The sequence below is a fragment of the Lygodium microphyllum genome, chromosome 12 (genome assembly GCF_053477565.2).
Source record: "Lygodium microphyllum isolate KBCC chromosome 12, Lygodium_microphyllum_v1.1.10, whole genome shotgun sequence".
Taxonomy (NCBI): domain Eukaryota; kingdom Viridiplantae; phylum Streptophyta; class Polypodiopsida; order Schizaeales; family Lygodiaceae; genus Lygodium; species Lygodium microphyllum.
Window position 1 is genome coordinate 60,818,943 of NC_141146.1, and position 23,635 is coordinate 60,842,577.

Sequence of the window (23,635 nt, forward strand, 5' to 3'; positions counted from 1 at the left end):
AAGCCAAAAATCTTCCTCTTCTTCCTTGTATTACAACAAGCGAGGGTCTAAAATCCCAATACCATAAGACATTCTCATCTTTGCACATAGGTACATTTTTTAAGTGCTAGATGATGTTTAAAAATTCTACTTAAGGCTTACATAGAGACCACTTGTCTTGATCTCCTTCTAAGCTCTAGAAGTAAATTAAACCAATGATATTTAGGCCCCAAAGCAATGCAAACTTTCCTATCTTTCTCAAACATTACTTCATCCATCACACATGCCTATGGTGCTTCGATTTCCAAACACCTTCTTAGCAACTTTGCTCTTCCTTTTGGTGGTTCACCTTCCAAGTTGATGAGTTGCAACCCTCAAGATTCCCACTCCTTAAAATGCTCCAAAGAAATCATGCCATGCATTTCTCTCTACCATGATTGCCCCCCCCCCCCCCAAAAGAAATCTTCGTTTTAGGGGTCCCAAGAAATTTGTAGCTCTTTATTGCACTTCAAGAGTAGTGGGTAAAATCTAATTGTAGGGAAAATAAAGAGCTCAATAATATTACATTTACATGTAATAAAGGCCAAGTTGTTAAATTCCAACTACTTAATTTCTTCCTCAATTTCTCAAACACTCGCTTCGTTTTTTAGGATTCACTCACCCCAATCCCATAGGAATGCCTAGGCACTTGAATATGTTGCCCCTCCTTGTAATTCTACATTCAATCCAAGGTTTACCAAGTTGTCTTTCGTCACAGTAACTAATGATGATTTGCCAAAATTGAAATCTTCGTGTCAAGGGTCCCAATAAATTTGTAGCTCTTTATTTCACATCAAGAATAGGGGGTAAAATCTAATTGTATAGAAAATAAAGAGCCCAATGATCTTACATTTACATGTAATCAAGGCCAAGTTGTTAAATTCCAATTGCTTAGTTTCTTCCTCAATTTCTCAAACACTTGCTTCAATTTTGAGGATTCACTCACCCTAATCCCATAGGAATGCCTAGGCACTTGAATATGTTGCCCCTCCTTGTAATTCTACCATATGATCAAAGATTTGCCCAATTGTCTTTAATCATACTAACTAATGATGATTTGCCAAAATTGATTGTAAAGCTAGACACCTTCTCATATAGCTCCAAAACTTTTAAGGCCTTTTGCAAAATTTCCCTTTAGCTTTCAATCTTCAATAGTAAACCATCACCATCCAACTAGTTGAAAGGATAATCCTCATGCACCCCTCTTTTGACACACAAGGGATCAAGAAGCAAACCATTAAAGAAATGAAGGCCTTTGTAACTTTTCCAAGTATAAATGTAAGATTAGTTATCTTATCATTGAGCCCCATTTTTAATATGCTCCTCCTTATGTATTGTAATTCACATTGTCAAAAACTTTCTCCACGTCAAGTTTAAATAAAAGAATATATTGTCTTGTTACATTGGCCAATTTGGCCACCATGACCATATTTAGCACATTGCTTGAAATGGATCTTCCTTTGATGAAACCATCATGATGCCTATTAATATGCCTCTGCAAAATAGGGATCCATCCTTGTTGCTAAAGCTTTGGACAAAATCTCATAGATGATTCTTATGAGTGAGATTGGTTTCTAATGCCCCAATTCTATGCATTGGCTTTGTTTTGGTAGTAATGTGATTATTGTTCTCTTCCGTGATGGTGGAAGATTCCTAATTGTCCAATACCAAATGACTATCATGAGCACTTGATCCTTCAATCTTGGCTAAAAGTTCTTAAAGAATTGAGCAATCAATCTATTAAAGCATAGAGATTGCTTTGTGCATAACCCCTTGAGTGCATTAGAGAGCTCATCTTAAGTAATTCCTTAGTGATGCAACATTCTCATCTTAAATCACCTCTTCCTTTAAATGCTCTACTAACAAGTCCACAACTTTTTATTTAGAAGTACCACCAAACCCATACAAGCCCTCAAAGAAAATTTTGTGCAAGCAAAGAATCTCGTGTTGGTCAATGATCTAGTGCTTGTCCCACCTTTTCAAATTAATTAAGCTTTCTTTAATCTTTTTTAAACTTGAGACCCTTAACAATTTTTGGAGAAACAATTTGGAAGGTCATCCTTTTGTTGAATAACAAACTATTATTCTCATGTTTCTTGAAAATAGATACTCGTCTAAATTGCTCATTAGTAAATCAACTTCCTCTATGCTAAGTTCCATTGCTCATTAACATCAACTTCCTCTATGCTAAGTCTCTTGCCCTTGACAACATTGATGGATACCTTGAGGACCTCTTTAACCCAAAAGAGCTCTTTTCTTTCCCTCTTGCATTACCATACACCTTGTAATTTCATGCATTCTTGAGCATTAATAAAAAATCTTTCCCATGGGACTTCAACAATACTGTTGGCATTCTCTTTTAGAACCTCTATATTGCCTTCAACACTATTTTAGACCTCAACTCTACATAGCTCAAAAGATTCTAAGGTTATTAGCATGGGGACATGATGAGAGAGAAGACAAACAAAGTCGGCTTTGTTGTTGACAACTAGTGGAAGCCAAAATCCCTCACTTAAGCAATACCATTAGTCCAACCTAGCCCAACATTCCAAGCGACTAAGTGAAAAAAAATGTTAAATTTCCTTTAAAAGTACAAGTCATAGTGTTGCATTGTATATAAAATGTAAAGCAAACCAAATGCCAAGTAGTGTAGGTTCGTTTTTGGTCACATAAGTTTTATGTGCATGTTGAGAATACATACAAGAACTAAAATCATATGGTATAGAAATGTTATACATCATTCCAACTATTCTAGTGCTAAGAATGAATTACTTTGAAAGGAGGAAAACATTAATATGTGATTTGCTTCATATCCTTTGCAATACATTGCATCTACCCATCTAAGAATGCCATTGACAAGTTTGCCCATTTAATGAATCTAGCTTACTTCATAGCTTGACAACTTGTATATATACATTGGGGCAACATAATAATGTACTTTGAGAAGTGAGAGTCAAATTTGTCATCACTTTTGCAATAGTTGATTAACATTAAGTGTACATTATGTTCAACAAGTATCAATCCAAACAAACCTATTAATTTTGTCATAAGAAAATACATGCCAATAAGAGCATATTAGCTATCCTCAAGTTTTCTATGCTTGAAAAGGTGATCATTATTGCCCAACCTTTTCTCGAATGGTAAATTCAACTAGAGTCCCTTTAAGGTGATAAAATTTTCCTTCCTTCAAATCGACTTATGTAAGGGGTCCAAACCGTGAATGGATAGTCATATAGGAATCCCCTTTTAAGTTGTTGATTCAAGTTAGATTGTTTGCCTTGCTCTTGGTGTAGAGAGCTTGGCATGATGGGTAGTCTACTAAGGTAGGTAGAGCCACCCCTTGATCTCAAGAAGGGATCCTTGTTTTGATTAGGTTCTAAGCGTATTGCTTGCAAGACAACATGCATGCTGAAGTGGTGGTGTAGTCAATTTGGCCATCATTTGCAACAATAAGCTAGTTAGATGCATCCATTTGTAAGCTTCTATATTTGCAAGTGCTGCTATGTTGACTTCCCTAACCTCTATTCTTGAGTAGGTTGAAAGAAGATGGCCCTTAGACAAAATCTAACGTGGGAGGAGCGAGAGAGTGTGAAGAGGAGGAAAGAGATATTTGCTTGCAATTAGCAAAAAGTGATGTACATGTTAGCTTCTTGCAATGAAGAACCCCCGTTTGAGGGGGTGCTTTGTTAGCATTGATTGCAAGGTTATGCTATAATACTGGTTAGGGGGACCTTGACTATCCTTGAAGGAAAAATTGCCTATACTTGAGGGAAAAATGCTATAGTAATGGTTAGGGGGATCTTGCCATCCTTGAGGAAAAAATTGCCCCTAGTTAACTAGCACTTTGCAATACTTTTTCTCTTTTAGGGATGTATTTCTGCGGTTATCAACCATCAATTTTAGGTTAATTACACCACCTAGAGGATGAACAATTGAAATAGAAAGGCGAGAGAGAGAGAGAGAGAGAGAGAGAGAGAGAGAGAGAGAGAGAGAGAGAGAGAGAGAGAGAGAGAGAGAGAGAGAGAGAGAGAGAGAGAGAGAGAGTAGGGCAATGCTCCAATGTTATCATTTTTTATTGTGTTGTCATTGATGTTTACCCTATATGTTCTACCATTCTTAAGGTGAAGATTTGCTCACGTGTTTACGAATCTACTACTGTGATTGAAGACGACCTAAACAAACTTTGCGTGTGTCATGGCTCTTAATTCCCTTCCAAGTTCCACTATCCCCCTTCAAGGGGCATAGTGGGCCACAACATTAATAAGGCTAGTGTGCCACTTGGGATCCCCACTTCCACTTTTGGTCTTTTAAAAGGATGCAAGGTGTTGGATTAAATTTTTAAGTGATTTTGGTAATTGGAAGAATCTCAACATTTTTTAATCCAACGGCAGATCAGCTTAACTTTTACTTCATAAGTCATTAAACATTAAACATAAATTTGACACACATTTAAAACGAAGAAACCAAAGAAAAAAAAAAAAGACTTTCTGTCTGCCACGAAGGCTGTCGGTGGCGCCCACGTGGCAAGGTGCCTAGGGGATTGGACAGTCTCCAGCCGTTGGATAAGAATGGACGGCCCAGATTCGATCTACAGTTATTCCACGTTTGTACGCTTTATCACAAGTTTTTGATTTTAAAAACAGCCATATTGATGACGTGGTCGAATCGGGATCGTTCGTGCCGAAGATGGACGGCTGCCGGTGTCAGAGGGGGGAGGGTGAAAGGCTGAAGGCGCCAATTCACGCAGATTGTGCTCTTTTATGTTTTCCCGTATTTGTTTTCAAATAATAGTTTTAAATTAAGGAAATGTTTTTAATTAATGAAAGTACGGCAATTATCATTAAATATAATATTTCTTATCATCACTGTCTGTCATCTTCTTCTTCCTTGCATTTGCGATACCATAGCCAAGAAGCATAAGCTCTCTGGCGGCCGCCATAGCCAAGACGGACACACACACACACACACACACACACTCTTCTCTCTCTCTCTCTCTCTCTCTCTGTGTCTCCGTCTCTCTCTCCCTCTCTCTCTCTGTGTCTCTGTCTCCGTGTTTCTTTTACTCTCTCCTTTCACTCGTCCACACGCGGCATTGCCGCGCCGTTGCCTGTGGAATCTTCCGGAAGGAACGCTTCCACTAACTGTAAAGCACGGGCCTCTCGGACGGAAGCCGTCGCCATAGTCCTCTCGTCAGGCTCGCGAAACTCATCCATCATGAAACCCCCTTGGAGGATCTCCACTGCTTGCATCCGCATTCCTAAACAGCGAACTTAAAATTGGCATGCAGGTAGCTCCTCCTCTCTGCTCTAAAGTCTGCAGAAAAAATTCATTTTTACCCATCTCTCACGATCAACGAACAGTGAAAGCCTGTGCTTTTCCTTAATGTATGTCATTCAGAGCTTTGAAACTCTTGTGCTTCATCGCTCTGAATGCTATACAGTTGTCCAACGCACAGGCTTATCCTGTTCAAAGATTGTGAGAAAACGACGAAAGGATATGCCAATTGAAGCAAGCGTTCTCTGGAATGCTCTTTCCTCCTGCATTAATGACTAAATCCTTTCTGCCGATGTATAATGCTAGACGTATGTGCGGACCAGAGAGTCTGTAATCTATAGGAGCCGTTTCAAACGTCCTCAGGTGTCATTCTTTGAAGCCATAGCTAACATCAAAAGCTGACTGGGAAACGCAAAGAGTTTTGAGAACCTTTGCTTCTAGATCGGAGGCAATTTACTTTTGCTCTGTCGTGCTTGTCGTAATAAATGCTACAATCGGCTTGTGTTGCGTCTCTGTCTCAGTAGACGTCTATCTTGCTCCTTGCGTAAAATGATAATCTCTTCGGGCATGCCCAGGTTTTGATCTTAGTCTGCGGCGCGCACTGTAATGGAACTTTCAACGGTGGAAGGATTAAGCGACAGAAAGGTCTTCAATCTGGCCTTCACCATGTTGTCACATTCTCCTATTGTTCTGTTTGTATACAGTTCATGATTTTATAGTAGGCTGCTTCCATTACTCATACAATGAATTTTATGCTTCTGGAGACACTGGTTTGAAGTCTGAAGTCAGCATCTTATTCTGCCGTTTGTAGTGACATCCTTAACACGCAAGACTCCTTGGTTTAACAGATGTATGGAGAAATGTGCCACAAACTTGCTACTTTGGTGCAGAAGATTATTGATGTTTTTCCTGCGTTGGAGGCCGTAAAACCGAGACAATCAGGGATGGAGGCCTTATGTGGACTACATTGGGCATTAGATAAATCAAAATCTTTTCTTCAACAAATTGTTCATTCTAGCAAATTATACTTGGTGAATCTACGATCTCAATTTACATTGACCTACTTTCGAGAAGAAGGATCGTTGTTTATCTGTGATTGCATTGCTCATTGGACATCCACATGTTGCCATTTCAGGCCATCACAAGTGATTCAGTTCTTTTAAAGTTCGAGAAGGTTAAGGAATGTTTGGATCAAAGCCTGAGGCAGCTGCAGACAAATCTTCCAGAGTCTCTTGCTGAGCAGGTACTTGTATATGCTTCTTGCAGAGTCAAGCCCCACAATTATTAAGGTTTACGGAGGCAGTTCTTTTTTCTTTTTGCCTACTGGCTTGCCAAGCTAAAAATTGTTTTTGCTGGTCCTCTCCAGGTTGCCGTGCTTCTGGTTGAACTGCAAGAGACAACATGCCAGCCTGAAGCTGCAGACCAGGAAGCTGGCGATGAGATTATTTCATTGCTGCAGAAGGTAAAAGAGGACCCTGGTCTCGATGCATTGACAGAACTAGAGGTTTTTGATCAAGTGGCTTCAAAGCTAGGCATCACGACCAGTAAGGCTGTGCTAGCAGAAAAGAAGGCCCTCAGACGTCTTCTTGATAAGGTGCGCAATGAGGACGACAAGAAAAAAGAGCTGATAGTACTGTATTTATTGCATCTGTTACGCAAATACAGTAAGGCTCAGAAGTTTTCAACCACAGAAGATGGCTCAATTGCAGACGGGGGTAGCTCCTGCCCACCCTCGCCATCCGAGAGGGGCTCTGAAGCGAGTACTAGTGGCAGGGACAGTGATTTTAGTTCTGATCTTTCTGGGTTTGAAGGTTACAACAAGAGAAGGGGGACGACGAGTTGTTTGGGTCATGCCTTGATGCCTCCAGAGGAGTTCAGGTGTCCGATCTCTCTACAACTCATGGCAGATCCAGTGATTATCTCATCGGGTCAGACGTATGAACGGGTGTGCATTGAAAAGTGGTTCGAAGAAGGCAATGATACTTGCCCAAAGACCCAACAAAAGCTCGCACACCTTGGTGTCACTCCTAACTATTGTGTCAAGGGTCTGATAACTAGTTGGTGTGAGAGGCACTCTTTACCCCTCCCCAGTCCTCCCTCTCCTCCGCCTTCCCCCATTGCCAATTGGAGGTGGGATTATTACTCTGAGTCTCCCAGGAAAGTGACTGATACAGCTGATAATGAAGTTGTGCTTAATACGAATGGAAAGGTGGCAGGATCACTGGTTTTGAATCTCTCCTTGCCTCGATCCTTGAGGGGCAACAAAGGCACAGTTTCAGAGGATAGTTGCTGCAGTTTATCGGAGCTCCAAAATGGAGTAGGAACGCATGACGACTTGAAGCCGATCCATATCCTGACTGAAAAGTTGTCCTCTTCTTCCCTAGATTTGCAGTTTAAAGCTGCAGAAGAGATCCGATATTTAACAAAAGATAGTGCAGATGCGAGATTGTATATTGGGCGGTCTGGTCTTATCCCGGGGTTGGTTGGTGTTCTACATGCTGCTATCGAGGCCCAAGATGAGATTGCACAGGAAACAGCCTGTTTGGCTTTATCGAACGTTGCCCTGAATAATAACAGGTATTACGGCTTTACTGTTGTTAAATTTTGATGTACAGTTCAATCACTCGAACAATTTGGCAATGTAACTAGTCATCCCTCGTTTTCTTTGTGTTGATGGTACGCTTGGTACATTTGTGACAGGAACACAGCGGAACTCATAAATTCTGGGGTCCTTCCACTGTTGTTGAAGGTTCTTAACTCTGGCGTCGCTTTAGCCACAAGGGAGGCTGCCATTGTTGTTTTATTGACAGCATCATGCCTGGAGGAAAACAAGCCATGCGTCGGCTCTTCAGGAGCTATAACATATCTGGTGAACCACCTGGACTGTGGTTCAACACAGGGCATAAAAGATGCTCTCACGACTCTCTACAATTTGAGCACATTCTCAGGGAATTCTCGCTCTCTTATCAATGAAGGGGTGATTTGCAAGCTGATCAGCCTACTGAGCTCAGGCGACACTGAGCTGGCAGAGAAATGTATAGCTGTTTTATTCAGTCTCTGCTCCACCAAGGAGGGGAGGTGCTCTATAGCCGAGGCCGAAGGCAGCATCTCCGTCCTTGTTGAGATTTTGGACAGTGGGACAAACAAAGAAAAAGAGCAGATTGTCGGGGTTTTACTGTTGTTGTGCACTAGCAGCTATGATCACACTCAGCTAGTGTTGCAGGAAGGGGTGATCCCATCTCTCGTAATGCTGTCAGTGAATGGGACTGCAAGGGGCAAGGACAAAGCCACAAGACTGCTGCAGCTCTTCCGGGAGCAAAGGCAAAAGGAGAGTATGTGGCATTCTGCACCTCAGGCCGCATGCCCTGCTGCACCATCAAGCAAGAGGGAGGATGCAGGGGATGTGTCCGATCAGAAACTCATAATTCGCAGGAGGGCTCGATCATTTGGCTTCTTTCGGAGATCGAAGTCTCTCTCATTCTACCGTTGCTGAGTAGAAGTTTGGACTTCTGTCCTAAGAGAAGGCAAGGGCTCGAGCTTTTCCCTAATATCTTTGTGTACAATTTTGGTGATGGGTTTTACTTGTCAGTCCAAACCCTTGTGCAGGAAAGGGGTTGGGGTTACATTTTGTGCCTAGGCCATAGTACTTTTGTACATACAAATACCCATTTTTGAGAATGCCTGTATTGCACTTGAATCCATGAGGTCCGCCTGAGTTTTCGATGGCAGAGATCTTTCTTCTTAGTTATTTCATATACACAAATAATTCAGGAATGATGTTTCTCTATATTTCTCAGTTTGTGAGCGGTTTGGGAAATGTGATGGTTGGGGGGATCTGGCCTGTTTTCAAGGGGTAAAATAACCCACTAGTTAACCAGCATTTCTAAAATGTTGGTCTATATCTTCCAAGTTTGTTATACCGCTTGATTCTTTCCTTTCATCAATCATCAAAGTTAACATAAAGAAAAAAAAAGGTAGTACACGGATAATTCTGGAATCGTGTTTCTCTGTATTTCTCAGTTCGTGAGCGGTTGGAAAATGATACCCGTCTTGGAATGTTTATTATGCATACGAATATAACAAGGGCGTATAGGGGGTGTGTGAGCATATAGCCCTTGCGAGTTTCTCTAACCCTTGTTATCTTTTAAGGTTGGTACTTACACATGGTAGCAAGATTCATTGTTGAAGGGTGTATTGTTTTCTAAGGTTGTTCTAGTGCCCATAAAAGAATATGGATATACAAGTGTTGGTTAGAGAATATGACGGTACAGAGGATTGGAGGAACTAGTGTAATTTGATTACAAAGTCTCGTGTGTTAGGAATTGGGATACTAGGATAATGATAGTGTTAAGACTGTAAAACTACATCAGTTTCGGAATGTTGTTTGTTTTTGTTGTTGCTAGAGAAGTTATCAATTAAGGGCTTGTAGCTTGTTTTTTTCTTAACCCGACCATTATTGCATTATGGCATTTTTATTATTTAGAATTGGGACATCACCTAGCTTTTGAGGGCCCACTTCATTGTACTTGAGGAAAATTGAATCATTGATCACTTGGAACTCATGCACTTGTCTCTCCAATTGAGAATCGCTCATTGACTCTAAATTAGCTTGTCCTACTCGTTGTAGATTATACAAAATGTTAATTGCATCAATACTTTGGACTCTAGATATCATGTTGATTGTGTTGGATTGTATCGTCTCTCTTATTTTAATTAGCTTGATTTGGATGTCATGTTGATTTTCTTATTTCACATCCATACATTAGAAGAAACATCGACTCTCTTTTTTGCCCCTTAAGGGGTTTCTCTCAACTCTCACTTTAAAAAGAGTTTCCAAAATAATGTCATAATAAGAGATTTACAATCAAGCAAATTTCGTATTTGTATTTTCAATAGAATTTACTTATTATTTTATCTTCAAATTGTAAGATAAGATCACTTTTTCTCAAAATGCTCACAACTAAAATATACAATTTTATTTTTTCTAAAAATGGAGCTAATCATTGGCAGATTACTCATTAATATTCTCATGATTTTTTAATATTAAAGTATATTAGAATCATTCTCATTCTCGCTTCTTAAAATGAAAAAAGTTAAAAAATAGTATCGGTTGATATACATATCATAATCTCATCCAAATATACCTTTTTGATTGGAGTTTCTTTGTAAATTTTTATCTCTTTTGAACAAGTATATGTCCATTTTTGGGTATTTTTCCATTCCTTCTAAAAGCTTTAGTTTTATTCCAAATTGTGTACTTTTCTCTCTCTCCAAAATATGGTTTTTTGCATACGAAATCTTCTAAAGTAGCATTGAAGAGTGGTTTTGATACCATTTGCTAAAATCAAATAATCTCCATTTACAACACTACACTATTACAAGCAATCTCCCTTTTTAATACTATACTGTAAGCAATCTCCTTCTTGAACAATCTATACTACAAGCAATCAAGTGATAATGGAGGTATCTTTATTTTTTAATCTTTGTGATGTTATTATTCTTCTTCACAATTATTGTTTAATCCTTAAGCAACAATTCATGGAGAGAGAGAGAGAGAGAGAGAGAGAGAGAGAGAGAGAGAGTTTGACCGTGTGAGATGAACTAATAAAATAATAAGTGAGAGTGATAAAGAGTACATTTGGGCAGAAGATAAGATGATGTTATTGTTCTTCACTATCCAAGGTTTTGTATAAATGTGTTTAATAATCTTTGACCAATTCTGATTGAGAGAGAGAGAGAGAGTATTTTGGATAGAACATAAGATAAGATTAGAGCCTAAAAAGAAGATTCCAAGATAAGATTAGAGGCTAACTAGGGGTTGATTAGGGTCTATCATGACTGAAATCAAGTGAAAGAGTCAAGATCCAATTGGGCAAAAAAGAATACAAATATAGTAAATCAAAGGGGTATAATTATATGATTTGAATGTTAATCCAAGTTAAAATTGTCATACATTTTTCTTTGTAGAATGGAGGTGCAGGACGTACTAAGCGAAAGAGAGATATTCAATCACTTCCAATTGGAAAATGAATACGCAACAATGTTCAAAAGAATTGTGGAAAGAGATGATGCAATAAGATACATGATGCAACAAGAAAGAAATACATTTTAAAAAATGTGGATATTTGGGTTGATGGGTGTATTTATCCATTTAATCCACTAACTCAAAGGCTACCATAATTTAATGGGCTTACATCATTTGTAAAGTTTGTTTGTGAAGGCAATGAAGGACTTTATGGATACATATACCAACTTGTGACACAAGGATCAACAAGGGTTCATTAAGCCTTAACAAATATGTAGACAAGATTACAAGGATGTGTGTAGTCTTTGATGGAAAAAGATAGATTGTTGGCTAAGAAGGAGAGGGAGAATCGGAGCCTACAACAAGCAATGTCTATCATTGATGATGCTATGTATGCTACATAGGTACAGAATATTGAGCTACAGTTTAAAATTATGGAGTTGGAGAAGGAAAACACAAACTTAAAGAGAAAGGTCATAAAAACTTTGGAGATTGGGCCCACTTCAAAAACCAAAGAAGCACATCAACACATCCGATGAGTTAAACCAATTCACCAATTAACCAAAGGAAATAGAGAATATCATAGATGGATATATGCTCAATCTGCTATAATGAGAAATATGTTTTCTCATGCAAAGAATGACACTATTGCTAAAGTCCTTAGCAATAGTAGGATATGGTAAAAAATGCATTGGAAAATTGTAAATTTAGGGATATTGTGGATAGTGTTGCAAGTGAACGTCTTAGGGATATAAGCAACTTGTTTACTGCTTTAGATGCTCAGGGATTATGTGATAAGGTGGGATTGAGTTCTGAGTCATACAGTATGCTCTATCAACAATTGGATATAGGTTTTAAGTAGATCTTCAAAACTAAGCAAGTAGTGCCTTTGTCAAAACCATTTCATGTGAAGAATGCTAAAAAATAACTAAATGAGAAAGTTTTAGAACTAATTGGTGAGCCTACACATCTGGAACACACACACATACTGAAGTATGGTTCCAAAGAAGTTACCTTTGTATTGAATGCATCCAACAACTTTGTATTGGATATATGTAGGGCGGAGGTGGCTATGGTCATGGCTATGGTCAAGTTTTACAATATGTCTTTGGAAGAATGTAGAGGCAAGCTTAAGTTTTTGTCCTCAAACTTAACGAGAGTGAGATTATCGAGGGACAAAAACTTGAATGTGTGAGTATAACACTTATGAATCGAGCATTGGATCTCGACATCAATGAAAACCATCCTTTACACTTTAGTGTGCAATCAGAGAACGAAATATGGTGGCTTGCAACATTTGAAGTACCAAAGGAGGATCATGAAGTACTCAAAGTTTCTTTAAACCTCACTTATATACCTAGTGTTATTCAACAATAAAATAATGGAGCAACTTTACATGTTGAAAGATTTGGAGACTATCAAGTTGAATGGCATCTTGTAGGTGATTTAAAAACAATGAAGTGTATGTTTGGTTTATCGAATGCAGCAAATGCAAAATTTTCATGCATATATTGTATGCAAACTAGGAAAAAAGAGAAAGATGGAAAGAAAGAATGGCTTGCCAAGATAGGACAACAAGGTGCTCCAACACGTGATCAGAAAGTAATGAGAAATGGAGTGCTAGTCCCCATGTTGGCGTCCTATTTTGGAAATACCATTGATGACAAGGGTTTACTTTTGTACATTGCATTATTTGGTTAGAATAATTGAGAAGCTAGTATATGAATATGTATGCTTCGTATATAAGATGTAGCGTGTGTCAGAAGCTGATGCTACATATAGGAAGGTAGAACAAGTCCTCTCTGAAGTTGGATTGCATGGGGCTAAGTAGAAATAAAAAAGGACGAGAAAAAATAAGGCAAGAGTGGAAACATTCCTTGCAAACCATGCTTTGGTGGACCCAAGGCTAGGAATTTTGTACCTCCACCTCGAGATGAGGAAGGCAATATACTTGTGAAACAACCATAGAAGTATGAAGCATGAAAAAAGTTGCACCTTGGTGTTCCAGATTGGAGCAACAAGGAAAGAACAAGGATTGCAAAGGCAAAAGTGTGGATACACCTAGATAGATTAGCAGCTCTCTTACAAAAGTTGAGGTTTAGGGATGGTGATGCCAATACATTTAAAGAGACAGTTGCTAAATTTCACGACTCTATGGTGGAGGCATGGACTTCAAACAACATAATACACTACATGGTCAATATTGTTACCATTATATTAACCAAATACAAAAGTCATCTATACGCAAGTATCTATGTGCTTTTATTATTACATATAAGTGAATTTATCCAGATATAAAATCATTAGTATTATAATATTTTCATGCACAAGCATCCCTTTGTCATTTCACATATATAATTTTAATTTTATGCAATGCTATGAGACTGCAACATTGATGCTACCTCATGCTATTCCATGGTTTTAGAATTTAAATAAAATTATTCTAATGAGATAAAAAACTAACAAAATATTTTCTTATTTATAGAATTTTAATTGTAGACTTTTAAAATATAAAAATTATTAAGGTTGCAAACTTAATGTTCAAATCTATACTAGATATTTGTTCCCATTGATCTTAACTAGATGTCAACAACAATAATTCATAAAAAATATTTACAATTGAAATAAAATTTTACATTTAATCACTATAGAGAGCAACACTCTTGAGAAACTTTGTAGCCCTCAATCCTAAGGCTGTTAAAAAAGAAGATGATTTTCGGACAATAGGTGTATCTCGCTGAGATGGAGGCCTAGGATACAATAGCAAAAGGTAATTTAACTCAAAATATACATAATTTACAAATATTTTCTCTAAATGCAATGATATTTAACCATGAAGAAGTTTTTTAAAAATGACATTGTGCTTGTAATTCTTTTCATAAGAAGCCCATGGATGTTGAATAAGAAGTCGAGTTATTACAAGATCATTGTTTCTTCACACTGTGAGATTCCTGGAGTACAAAAATAAAAGAAATCTCATGTCAAAATATGCATATAACTTACATAAGATTTGTCCAAATGAGTTGAAATTTAACCACGGAGCAATATAAAAAAATGACAATATACATGTGGCACTCTTTTGCAAGATGTTGAAGAAGTTGAGTTTTTAGAAAATCATTGTTCTTCACTGTGGGAGATACTTGGAGTACTAAAGCAAAGGAAAGTTTAGTATACATATAACTTGCATAGATTTTGTCCAAATGAGACAAAATTTAACTATGGAGCAATAAAAAAACAAGACAACATACATGTGACCTTGTTTATAGAGAAACCCAAAGATGTTAAAGAAGTTAAGTATTTAAAGGATCATTGTTCTTAACTATGAGAGACTCCTAGAGTACCAAAACAAAAGAAAGTCCATGTCAGAGTGTGCACATAACTTGCACAGGTTTTTTCCAAACGAGATAAAACTTTACCATAGACCATCCATGGAAGAGAACAATATACCTGTAAATTTTTGTTAAGAAAATCTCAAGGCTTTTGTAGAATAAGCTCCGCTCTCATAAAACATGAGAAGCTCACTTTGTGATTGTGTAGAGGTAATGAAATTTCATAGGGCTATAGACACGACAAGCAACAATGAGGTGGTAAAATTTCATCAAGAAAGAAGAAGCGGGGAAAGAGAAATGATAAATTTGAGTTCCGCCTAAGAAAGAGGGGGAAACTAAAAAGGGGAGGTATGAAAAGTCAAACATAAAAAAATGAGAAAAGGAAAAATTGAGTCACTAACTTTCAGGAAGTGACAGCCTTGTATTCCCCACATTTTTCCTTATTTTATTATTGAGGGAAGATTAGGGCCAAGATATGGCTAAAAAATTCATGCTACATGAATCAAGAATCCCAGGTCTCTCATTGGTTAGGCCTATTTTTGTTTATTCACTCCTTAAGGGGCAAAAAAGAGAGTCCATATTTCTCCTAATGCATGTGTTGCTTCAAGCTCATTATGAGATGCCTCCTCTGTAAACCTAGAGAAATCCTCTAATACTAGTCGTGATCGAGACTCGAGTCCGTGTGCAACACTATCTAGTCTCTCCTTGGGAAACAATTGACTTAGTTGAACATGAGAATTACAATTTACTTGACAAGGGATGCGTGGGATGGTCATTCCTAATAGCAATCTAATGGCCACTTAAGAAGGGTTACTTCGCAACCACTCAAAGTTGAGAGTTGGCTAACACCACACTTGGTTCAAAGTGAATGAACCTGTCTTTTAAACTTCCATGGCTATGAGGACTAGTACTACAACACACTTTGGTTCCCTAAATGGTGTTAAGCTAGTTCTATTGTACTACTGTGGGGGTTCACATTCTAGTAACTCTATCTAGTGTTTAGAAAAGTTACTTGACTTATTAAGTCTACCCAGCCATAGACTCTTTGCCGGGGACTAGGGCCTCCTGCTTTTCTTAGTAAGTTTGTTTTAGTTATCCAATTAAGCAAGGCATGCTACCACAAGATTTGAATATAATTTTTTTTTTTTTAAAATTGATACATTACACATGGTTTGTTTAATACAACCTTTAAACATATAATAAACACTTTGAAAAATAGTAATTCATATTAATTCAAAAAGTTTTATACAAAACATCACTCTTGCAAGAGTGGTTAGAAATTGTCTTGCCTACCTTTCAACCTTGCAAGGTTTGGCCATATGTGGTCACATTCCTTCCATGGTCATAGGGAATTTATGAGCTCAAAGCTTTGCCAAGCTCCCCTAGGCCTCTAGAGCAATCATACACTATGGGGGCACTTATCACTTGGTTCTTTACCTTACAAGGTAATGGAATGATTACAAAAGAAAACACTTAGCTCTCTTAAGAGTGTAGGACCTTCATTTTAGGCATTCCATAAGATGCAAAGATGCATTGGTGTGGGGATTTCAATGGTTTGAACCACCATAACCTTTTTTTTTGTTCACCTATCACAAGTATGTATTTCTAAGATAAGATAACCATCACATCCAAAATTCAAAGTTAGTCACACCACAATTAGAAAACATTACTTTTTAACATTTTATAATCCTATTGCCCTTGATTTTATCTCATTTTATATTTCCAAAAACTAAGTACTAAACTAAAGTTGGTTTCAAGGTTTCTTGGATTTTTTTAAAGTCACAAATTCTTTGTCAGTCTAGTTTTTAGAGCCAAAGTACTAATTCTACATATCCTTTTAATTGTTTTTGGTTTTATCTTTATAATCTTGATAATGTGCTATGACTATGTGTATAATTTAAGGAGAAAAAATGATGAATTCCAAGTGCAATTTGAAGTAAAAATATCTAATCATAATTTATTGAGACTCGGTTATCCTTGTTTGGCCCATCTGTTGTTGCATGGAACTATTGTATCTTCAGATTAGCATGTGACCATCAGTATCTTGGGTTGTGGGGAATCCATGGCCTCCTTACATTGCCTTTCATCCACATGATGCATTTGAGCTTCAACGATGGTCTCATTGATGACATGTGTACAAACATTCTCTCAAATATTATTTGGAACATTGATGAAGACTGTAGATTTTTTTCATCTTGATGGATCCAAAGGATGGGGCATGTATCATTCTTTCACAAGTTCCTTCATTTTTTTCTAAGTTTGGGAACCTTCAATAACTCTATTTTTTTTTTCTAAGCTTGGGAAGCTTCAATAACTCCATTATTGTAAAACCATTGTTTTTACTAGAGTTTCACTTTATTAGTAAGACAAAGGTGTGTAGTCATGGATTGATTCACAATCATGGTTTCATAAGCCTCGAAATAATCATCCATGGCTTCGATCTAGGCTTGTGCATTGTACTTTACCTTGGATCCTTCTTCATTAAATTTTAGTGGTGAGGTTTGATTCGATATAAATTTCTTTTCTAGGATCTCCTTAGAGATATTATTCGTTTGTAAGCCTTGGTAATTTTGGTTAATACATAAGTTTATTGTATTAGAACTTAGTTGTTCAAGAATATTAATTCTTCCTCCCTCATTAGGGTTTCAATCATGAATGTTGTGAATATGTACAAAAGTATGAGGTTTCTCTATTATTTTTAGCATTATGTAAGCTATAGGAAAAGGAAGTTGTCCCTTGATGGTGTATCCATTTTGAGCATGTCTCATGCATACCATTATACAATCGTGGTTATGAATCAAATGACTTGATCATATATCCAATCATGTAAGATCATTGTCTCCTCATCAATGGTTATAGTTCCATTAGTCATTTTTCCTTCAAACATGGAGCAATAGATCAACTTCAATTCTTTTATCCATTAGACTCTTGTGAGATTCACTCGGAGGTTTTCAATGTTTTCCGCATTAATCACGAAGAAGTTACGAGATATTCTCTACAACATTCTCTACAACATGGGGGTTTGAGTAAAAAGGTTACATAGAGTTCTAGATTCAAGAGACACAAATAGAGGTAGATGCTTTGATCCATGTATAGTTTAGTAGAGCAACTCTATTACATCTAGTACATTTATCTAGTGCATAAGCATGAACATTGACTTGGGACAATTCCCAAAACACTCTGAGAATAGAGCTCAACAAATACCCCGATATAAGTCAAGACTTTGTGGTACATAAACCATATTCAATGCTAAGCACCTCAAAATACATGTTGAATTCAAGAAAAGGTGACAATTCAAGAGGCTATCGACATTCGTGCATAAGACCAAGAGTCAGTATGCACTGATTCTAATGAAAACCCTATATGGGTCTCCATTCTTCACTTTATACATGTATTTTTTATTTATTACAACAACCAAAAGTCACTCTTAATGCCCAAAAAAGTCTTCAAAGTATGCTCAAAGCATAGATCATGCATCTACTCCCTCTAGGCAAGCAAATACTCTTAAGAGATTGACCTTATACAAGCTGTAGATTGAGGACAATAGTCTATGTCTGCTATATACATATTGTAAATCCTTTTATTTCTAGTTTATAATAGTATAAGAATGTATCAAAACCCTCTTTAAATTGCCAAGATCAATATCCTAGATAATCGACTAGTTGTTGTTTTGTTTCTTGTAGTAACAAGGTTTGTCCACTTTGAAAATATGGCACAAAATTTCTTCCCTTTGCTGCTACATGATTTTTCCCCCCACAAAGGTTTTCCTTTTCCCTCCACTTACTCTTGCCTTAGTTCCTATTTTAGACACCTTTTGAGCTTGTCCCATGGATACAGGACACTCCTCATTTGCATGATGATGGGCAACACACAAACTCATCCCCTTTTACACTTTCAAGCATGTTCATCTACTTTTTTCCTTGTTGGACTGTTTTGGATATTATCACTTGCATCATCTTGAGTTACAATTGCAAATACTGAGTCTTTTGGTATCATGATTCTGAAGTAAGCACTTACAAGAATGAAAAAATGAAAAAAAAAAGATTAACACGATATTGACTAAGAACAATGATATCCCACGCAATAGTAATCCTTTTGAGGTTTTTGTATAAGTGGACATGCAACATCACAACATTCACCCCCTCTCAACTTACACATCCTCTAGATGGGCCACAATGACTCATCATCATCCTTGACCTCAACTGTATGCTCAATCTCATTAGCTTTTGCTTCAAATTTTTGTTCTCCTTTTGCAATACCTTCTTTATCTACCTTGTCATCCTACCTTTTATCCTTCATAGAATATGCTTCTAGATCTCTTTCCTTGACTACCTTGGTCCTCTTCTATGGCCTGGATATCCACCATCAGCCAATCCTATCCACCTCTATTAAAGCATATGCCATGTACAATACTTTATATGCATTAGATTCAATCTTGCTCTGCCCAAAAAACTATAATGTAGGATCACCCTGCAAAAAGCTACCATATATTTTGATCCATAACTTAGATCACCAAGGTTTCTTTCACATACTAATTTGGATGACAAATTTAGTAAGCCTCTTCCCCAAGTATAAAAGATCATCCTAGAGGTTTCAGCCATAATAAATCATTGTGGAAACATAACACTTTTCAAGATCTTCAATTCTTCCCCAACCTGTCTCTATTGTAGTAACCTACAACCACATCCCTCCTCTGTTAGAATATCAAGCTTCCGCTACTCTTCAGTCAGTCTATCTTTATGTGTGTGACCGACATTAGTTGGATATAGCTATACACGTGTGTGACATTCAATAAGTCGGTGTAGTCAATGACTTAACCACAGTTAGTCTTGGTTAGTCATACCTATGTGTGTAAGTCTCTTTCAGTGAGTATGATGGAAGGATAATGGAAGAAGAACAACAATGAGCTGAGGCTCATCTTCTACTCCACTCTGTCTCTCTCCCTCTCTTCCAACATGGTATCAAAGCCCGAATGCTTGAAGCCTGAAGGATTGGTAGTGGCCATTTGACATCAAGACATCAGATCTGAAGAAAACATCATCAAAGAAGACTGTGCCAGTAACCCAATTTTTTGCAAAAGCTATAACTTGCTACAGAAATGAATTTTGGAGAAACGGCTTTTAATTCCTGACCATTTTGACGTGATCTGAACTTTGCAAAAGTAAGTTTTTTCAAATTCCTCACAGATTTTGAGATATTCAGCACATACCTATGTGTGCAGACTAGTTGTTTACTGTAGTAAACAACACGTGATTCCAGGGCACTAGTGGCTTTCATCCTAACAATGTATATGCCCTTATTATCATGCATTTGAGCATGATATTGGAGTGTTAAATGCTCAGTTTTGGAGCTTATTTGCAAGCTAGCAATAGTGAACTGGTTGCTGTCTTGAATTTGGAAACAATATACCTACAGGGTTGAAGTATCTATGATGCTTATTTGCTACTTACAAATGGATTATACCACTTGAGTGGTAGATGCTTTTTGGGATATTGTGAGTGCTGAAAGTCCAAAGTTTGGAATGATTTGTTGCTGGTTATATTGGGATATTGATTGGTTATTGTATGCAGGAAGGATAGCTATCATCTTCACTTGACGTACATGCAATATATTCTGACCGGTTGAATGAGATATTTTGGGGCTGTTTTGAGGTTTGAATGATCTTGTTTTAACATAGAAAATACTACTGGTTATAGTAGTGGACTGGCTCTATTTGGTACTGCTACTTGCATACAGTACAAACATTGATACTTGTATGGACATAGTTTGTCGTTGGGATGTTTCGCCACTACCATAGAATGTTTTGAACTGATTTGAGCTTGGCTTATGCTCAGTTGACTGTGTTTTTTCATTATTGGAATATAGTTTACAGTAAGCAGGTTGTTAGAAAAATTGTTTTGAATTGCAAGAAATTGTCCTGAATTGCAAGAAACTGTCATGAATAGCATAAAACTGGTCCTGAACCGTAGAAAAAGGATTCATATACTTATAGGTTGTATACATCACTGAATACCTAAGTTGCAACTATGGAAAATGCTCAAGGCACTGACAATATCACTCAAATTGTGGGAGAAAATATGGACAACAAAAATATTGCTTTATGGAAGTTCCATATGAAGAGTTTTTTGGTTGTTGGCAAAGGTTATTGGGACTTATGTATAGGTGATGAGACTGAACTTGAAATGCCTGAAAGGAATCTGATAAATGATCAGAAAATGGCTCATAAGCTATGGACTGAGAGAGCATGCAAGGTGCTACATTGGTTTTCCTTATGTATATCAGATGCTATGGTTATACAGATTATTGGATGCAGTTCCCCAAAGGATGCATGGGACATACTCATGAAGAATTATGGAAATATAACACATGCAAGAAAGATTCAGTTGAAGCAACAGTTCAATAACATGTTTAGGAATGACAGAAGCATTTAGGTCTATACTATAGAGTTCAAGAACATAGCGGATCAGCTTGCCACCATTGGATCTTTAGTGTCTGAGGATGATATGATTGCAGTGACATTGAATGGACTTGGCAAAGAGTATAAAGTATTTTATACATATATCTTTGTGAGAGTTGAATCCCCTAATTGGGATGAGTTGATTGCTTTGCTGTTGCATGAGGAAGTTAAGCTTGGGTTGAATACAGGTTCTAGTATGACTCAAAGTAGAGACACTGTTCTTTACTCTAGCTAGTGTGGCAGAGGTGGCAGAGGTCGTAGCTCTTTTCGAGGTTGAGGAGAAACTCAAAACACTTATGAACAACAATAACAGAATTCCTGGCATGGCACAAATACACAAGGCCAACGTGGATCTAGCAGTTTTCGAGGAATGTGGAGATTCCTTAGAGGCAGAGGAGGATCCTGGCAGTAAAATGATCAGTCCAACAGGGACAAGGATTGTCATTATTGCGGTAGATATGGGCATATAGCCAAAGATTGTCATAAGAAGCAGGCTGATATGAAAGCTAAGGGTAGACAACATGGAAATTATGCTTCATCTAGAGGAGCTCCTGATGATCAGGGTGATAGGTTGTTTGCCATGCAGCATGTGTCTAAGAATGCATCTAGGCAGAACAGAGATGAGAGATGGTACATTGATTCAGGGGCTTCAAATCATATGACACTCCATGGAGAATGGTTTGATGAGATGGTTGCAAGTTCGCATGGACATATTTGTACTAGGGATGACACCCAACATACTATTCAGCATAAAGGAGTTGTATCTTTGTTGATGCTTGATGGCAAGAAAAAGAGCCTGCATGATATACTACATGTACCTATAATAACCAAGAATCTTTTGCCAGTTGGACAGATGGCAGAACATAATCTACAGGTGAGATTTAATAGAGATGGAAGCTTTGTTGAAGAATATGATAATGGCTGCAAATTGATTGCTAGAGGCCGAAGACATGGTAGAATGTTTACTCTTGATGCGTCAATTCTAGAATTGAAAGCAACCATATTTAGACATGATGCTGATGCTATACGGGATGTTGAGATATGGCATAAGCGGATTGGCCATGTGAATGTACAAAAGCTAAAATCTATGCAACGGGAGGTGATTGTGCTTGAACCGCCTAAGCTCAAGTATCATGACTTTGGACATGTATGTGATGCATGTCAGTTTGGAAAGCAGGCACGGTTTCCATTTATGAGACATGCACGGAATAGCTCACGACCCTTGCAGTTGGTACATTCAAATGTATGGGGTCCGTCTCATAATGCTTCGTTTAGTGGTGCTCGTTACTATGTATCCTTCATTGATGATTTCAATAGAGTACACTTGGCTTTACATACTGAAACATAAGGATGATGTGTTTGATGCATTCAAGGACTTCAAGAAGCATGTTGAAAATGAGCTGAGTTGTAAAATTTCATGTCTTAGATCAGATGGAGGTGGAAAATATGTCTCTAATTACTTTGACAGGTACCTTGCTAAATATGGGATTAGGAGACAGTTAACTTGCCGCTATACACCACAACAAAATGGTGTAGCAGAAAGGAAAAATAGGGTATTGATGGAATCGGCAAGAGCTATGCTGAATGAGAAGAATTTTCCATTGGGTTGAAGCAGTAGTGACTGTTGTCTATGTGCTGAATAGAACCCCTACAACAAGGATTCATGATGTAACTCCATATGAGAGGTTGTATGATCATAAGCTTGACATTTCACACTCGAAGGTATTTGGCAGCATTGCATATGTGCATGTTCCTAATGAAAAGAGGAAGAAATTGGATCCTAAAGCTGCCAAGAGTGTGTTCCTTGGTTATGCACAAGACTGGCAAGCTTACAAGTGTTATGTATCATCTACACATGAGACATTGATTAGTAGAGATGTTTTTGATGATCTGGCATCGTGGTATGGTAATCTTGTTGTAGTGGCTATTGATGGATCAGCTTGCACTAGTAATACTAAAAATACACCTACAATGAGTACATCTATGAGTGGTCATACAGGTGAATACATCTTGTTGTAGTGGCTATTGATGGATCAGCTTGCACTAGTAATACTAAAAATACACCTACAATGAGTACATCTATGAGTGGTCATACAGGTGATGGGTCACCTACAGTAAGTCCTTGGTCAAGACGCTTGCGAAGTTGTACTTCTATGTCCACTGAGTAGATCTGCAAGATTCTCATCGTTCAAGATCTTAACAAGATCAATAGACTTGTCCTCTATCACCTCCTTGATGAAACGATATCGCACCTCAATGTGCTTTGTCTTCTCATGGAAGACCAGATTCTTGGACAATTGAATAGCACTCATAGAGTTCGAAGGCAATGTAGGAGTAACATGAACACCAGGATTGATAGCCTAATTATAGGGCCTCCTTGCAAGCTTGAGTGGCAGCAATATACTCTAACTCAGTAGATAAGGCCATGCATTTTTGCACCCTAGATTCCTAAGAAACAACACCTCCAACAGCTTTTCGGCCATTTGAGGCCGTTTTGGGCCCCATTTTAGATCCACAAGGTTGCGGATAGAA

General features: G+C 37.7%; 1 protein-coding gene across 1 annotated transcript; it reads left to right on the forward strand.

The window, feature by feature from the left end:
* Window positions 1-4,905: 4,905 nt before the first annotated feature.
* LOC148027813 (U-box domain-containing protein 45-like) lies at window positions 4,906-9,096 on the forward strand. The gene is made up of 6 exons (XM_087689516.1): window positions 4,906-5,305; window positions 5,868-5,937; window positions 6,141-6,323; window positions 6,428-6,535; window positions 6,659-7,869; window positions 7,993-9,096. Exons 2-6 carry the CDS (start codon window positions 5,899-5,901, stop codon window positions 8,783-8,785), a joined length of 2,334 nt encoding a protein of 777 aa, XP_087545642.1. The 5' UTR covers window positions 4,906-5,305; window positions 5,868-5,898; the 3' UTR covers window positions 8,786-9,096.
* Window positions 9,097-23,635: the final 14,539 nt, after the last annotated feature.

Coding starts and splice junctions, on each gene's coding strand:
- LOC148027813 (XM_087689516.1), top strand. CDS start 5,899: ATGGAACTTTCAACGGTGGAAGGATTAAGCGACAGAAAG. Junction 5,938..6,140: donor AAGGATTAAGCGACAGAAAG/GTCTTCAATCTG, acceptor TTGGTTTAACAG/ATGTATGGAGAAATGTGCCA. Junction 6,536..6,658: donor CAGAGTCTCTTGCTGAGCAG/GTACTTGTATAT, acceptor GGTCCTCTCCAG/GTTGCCGTGCTTCTGGTTGA.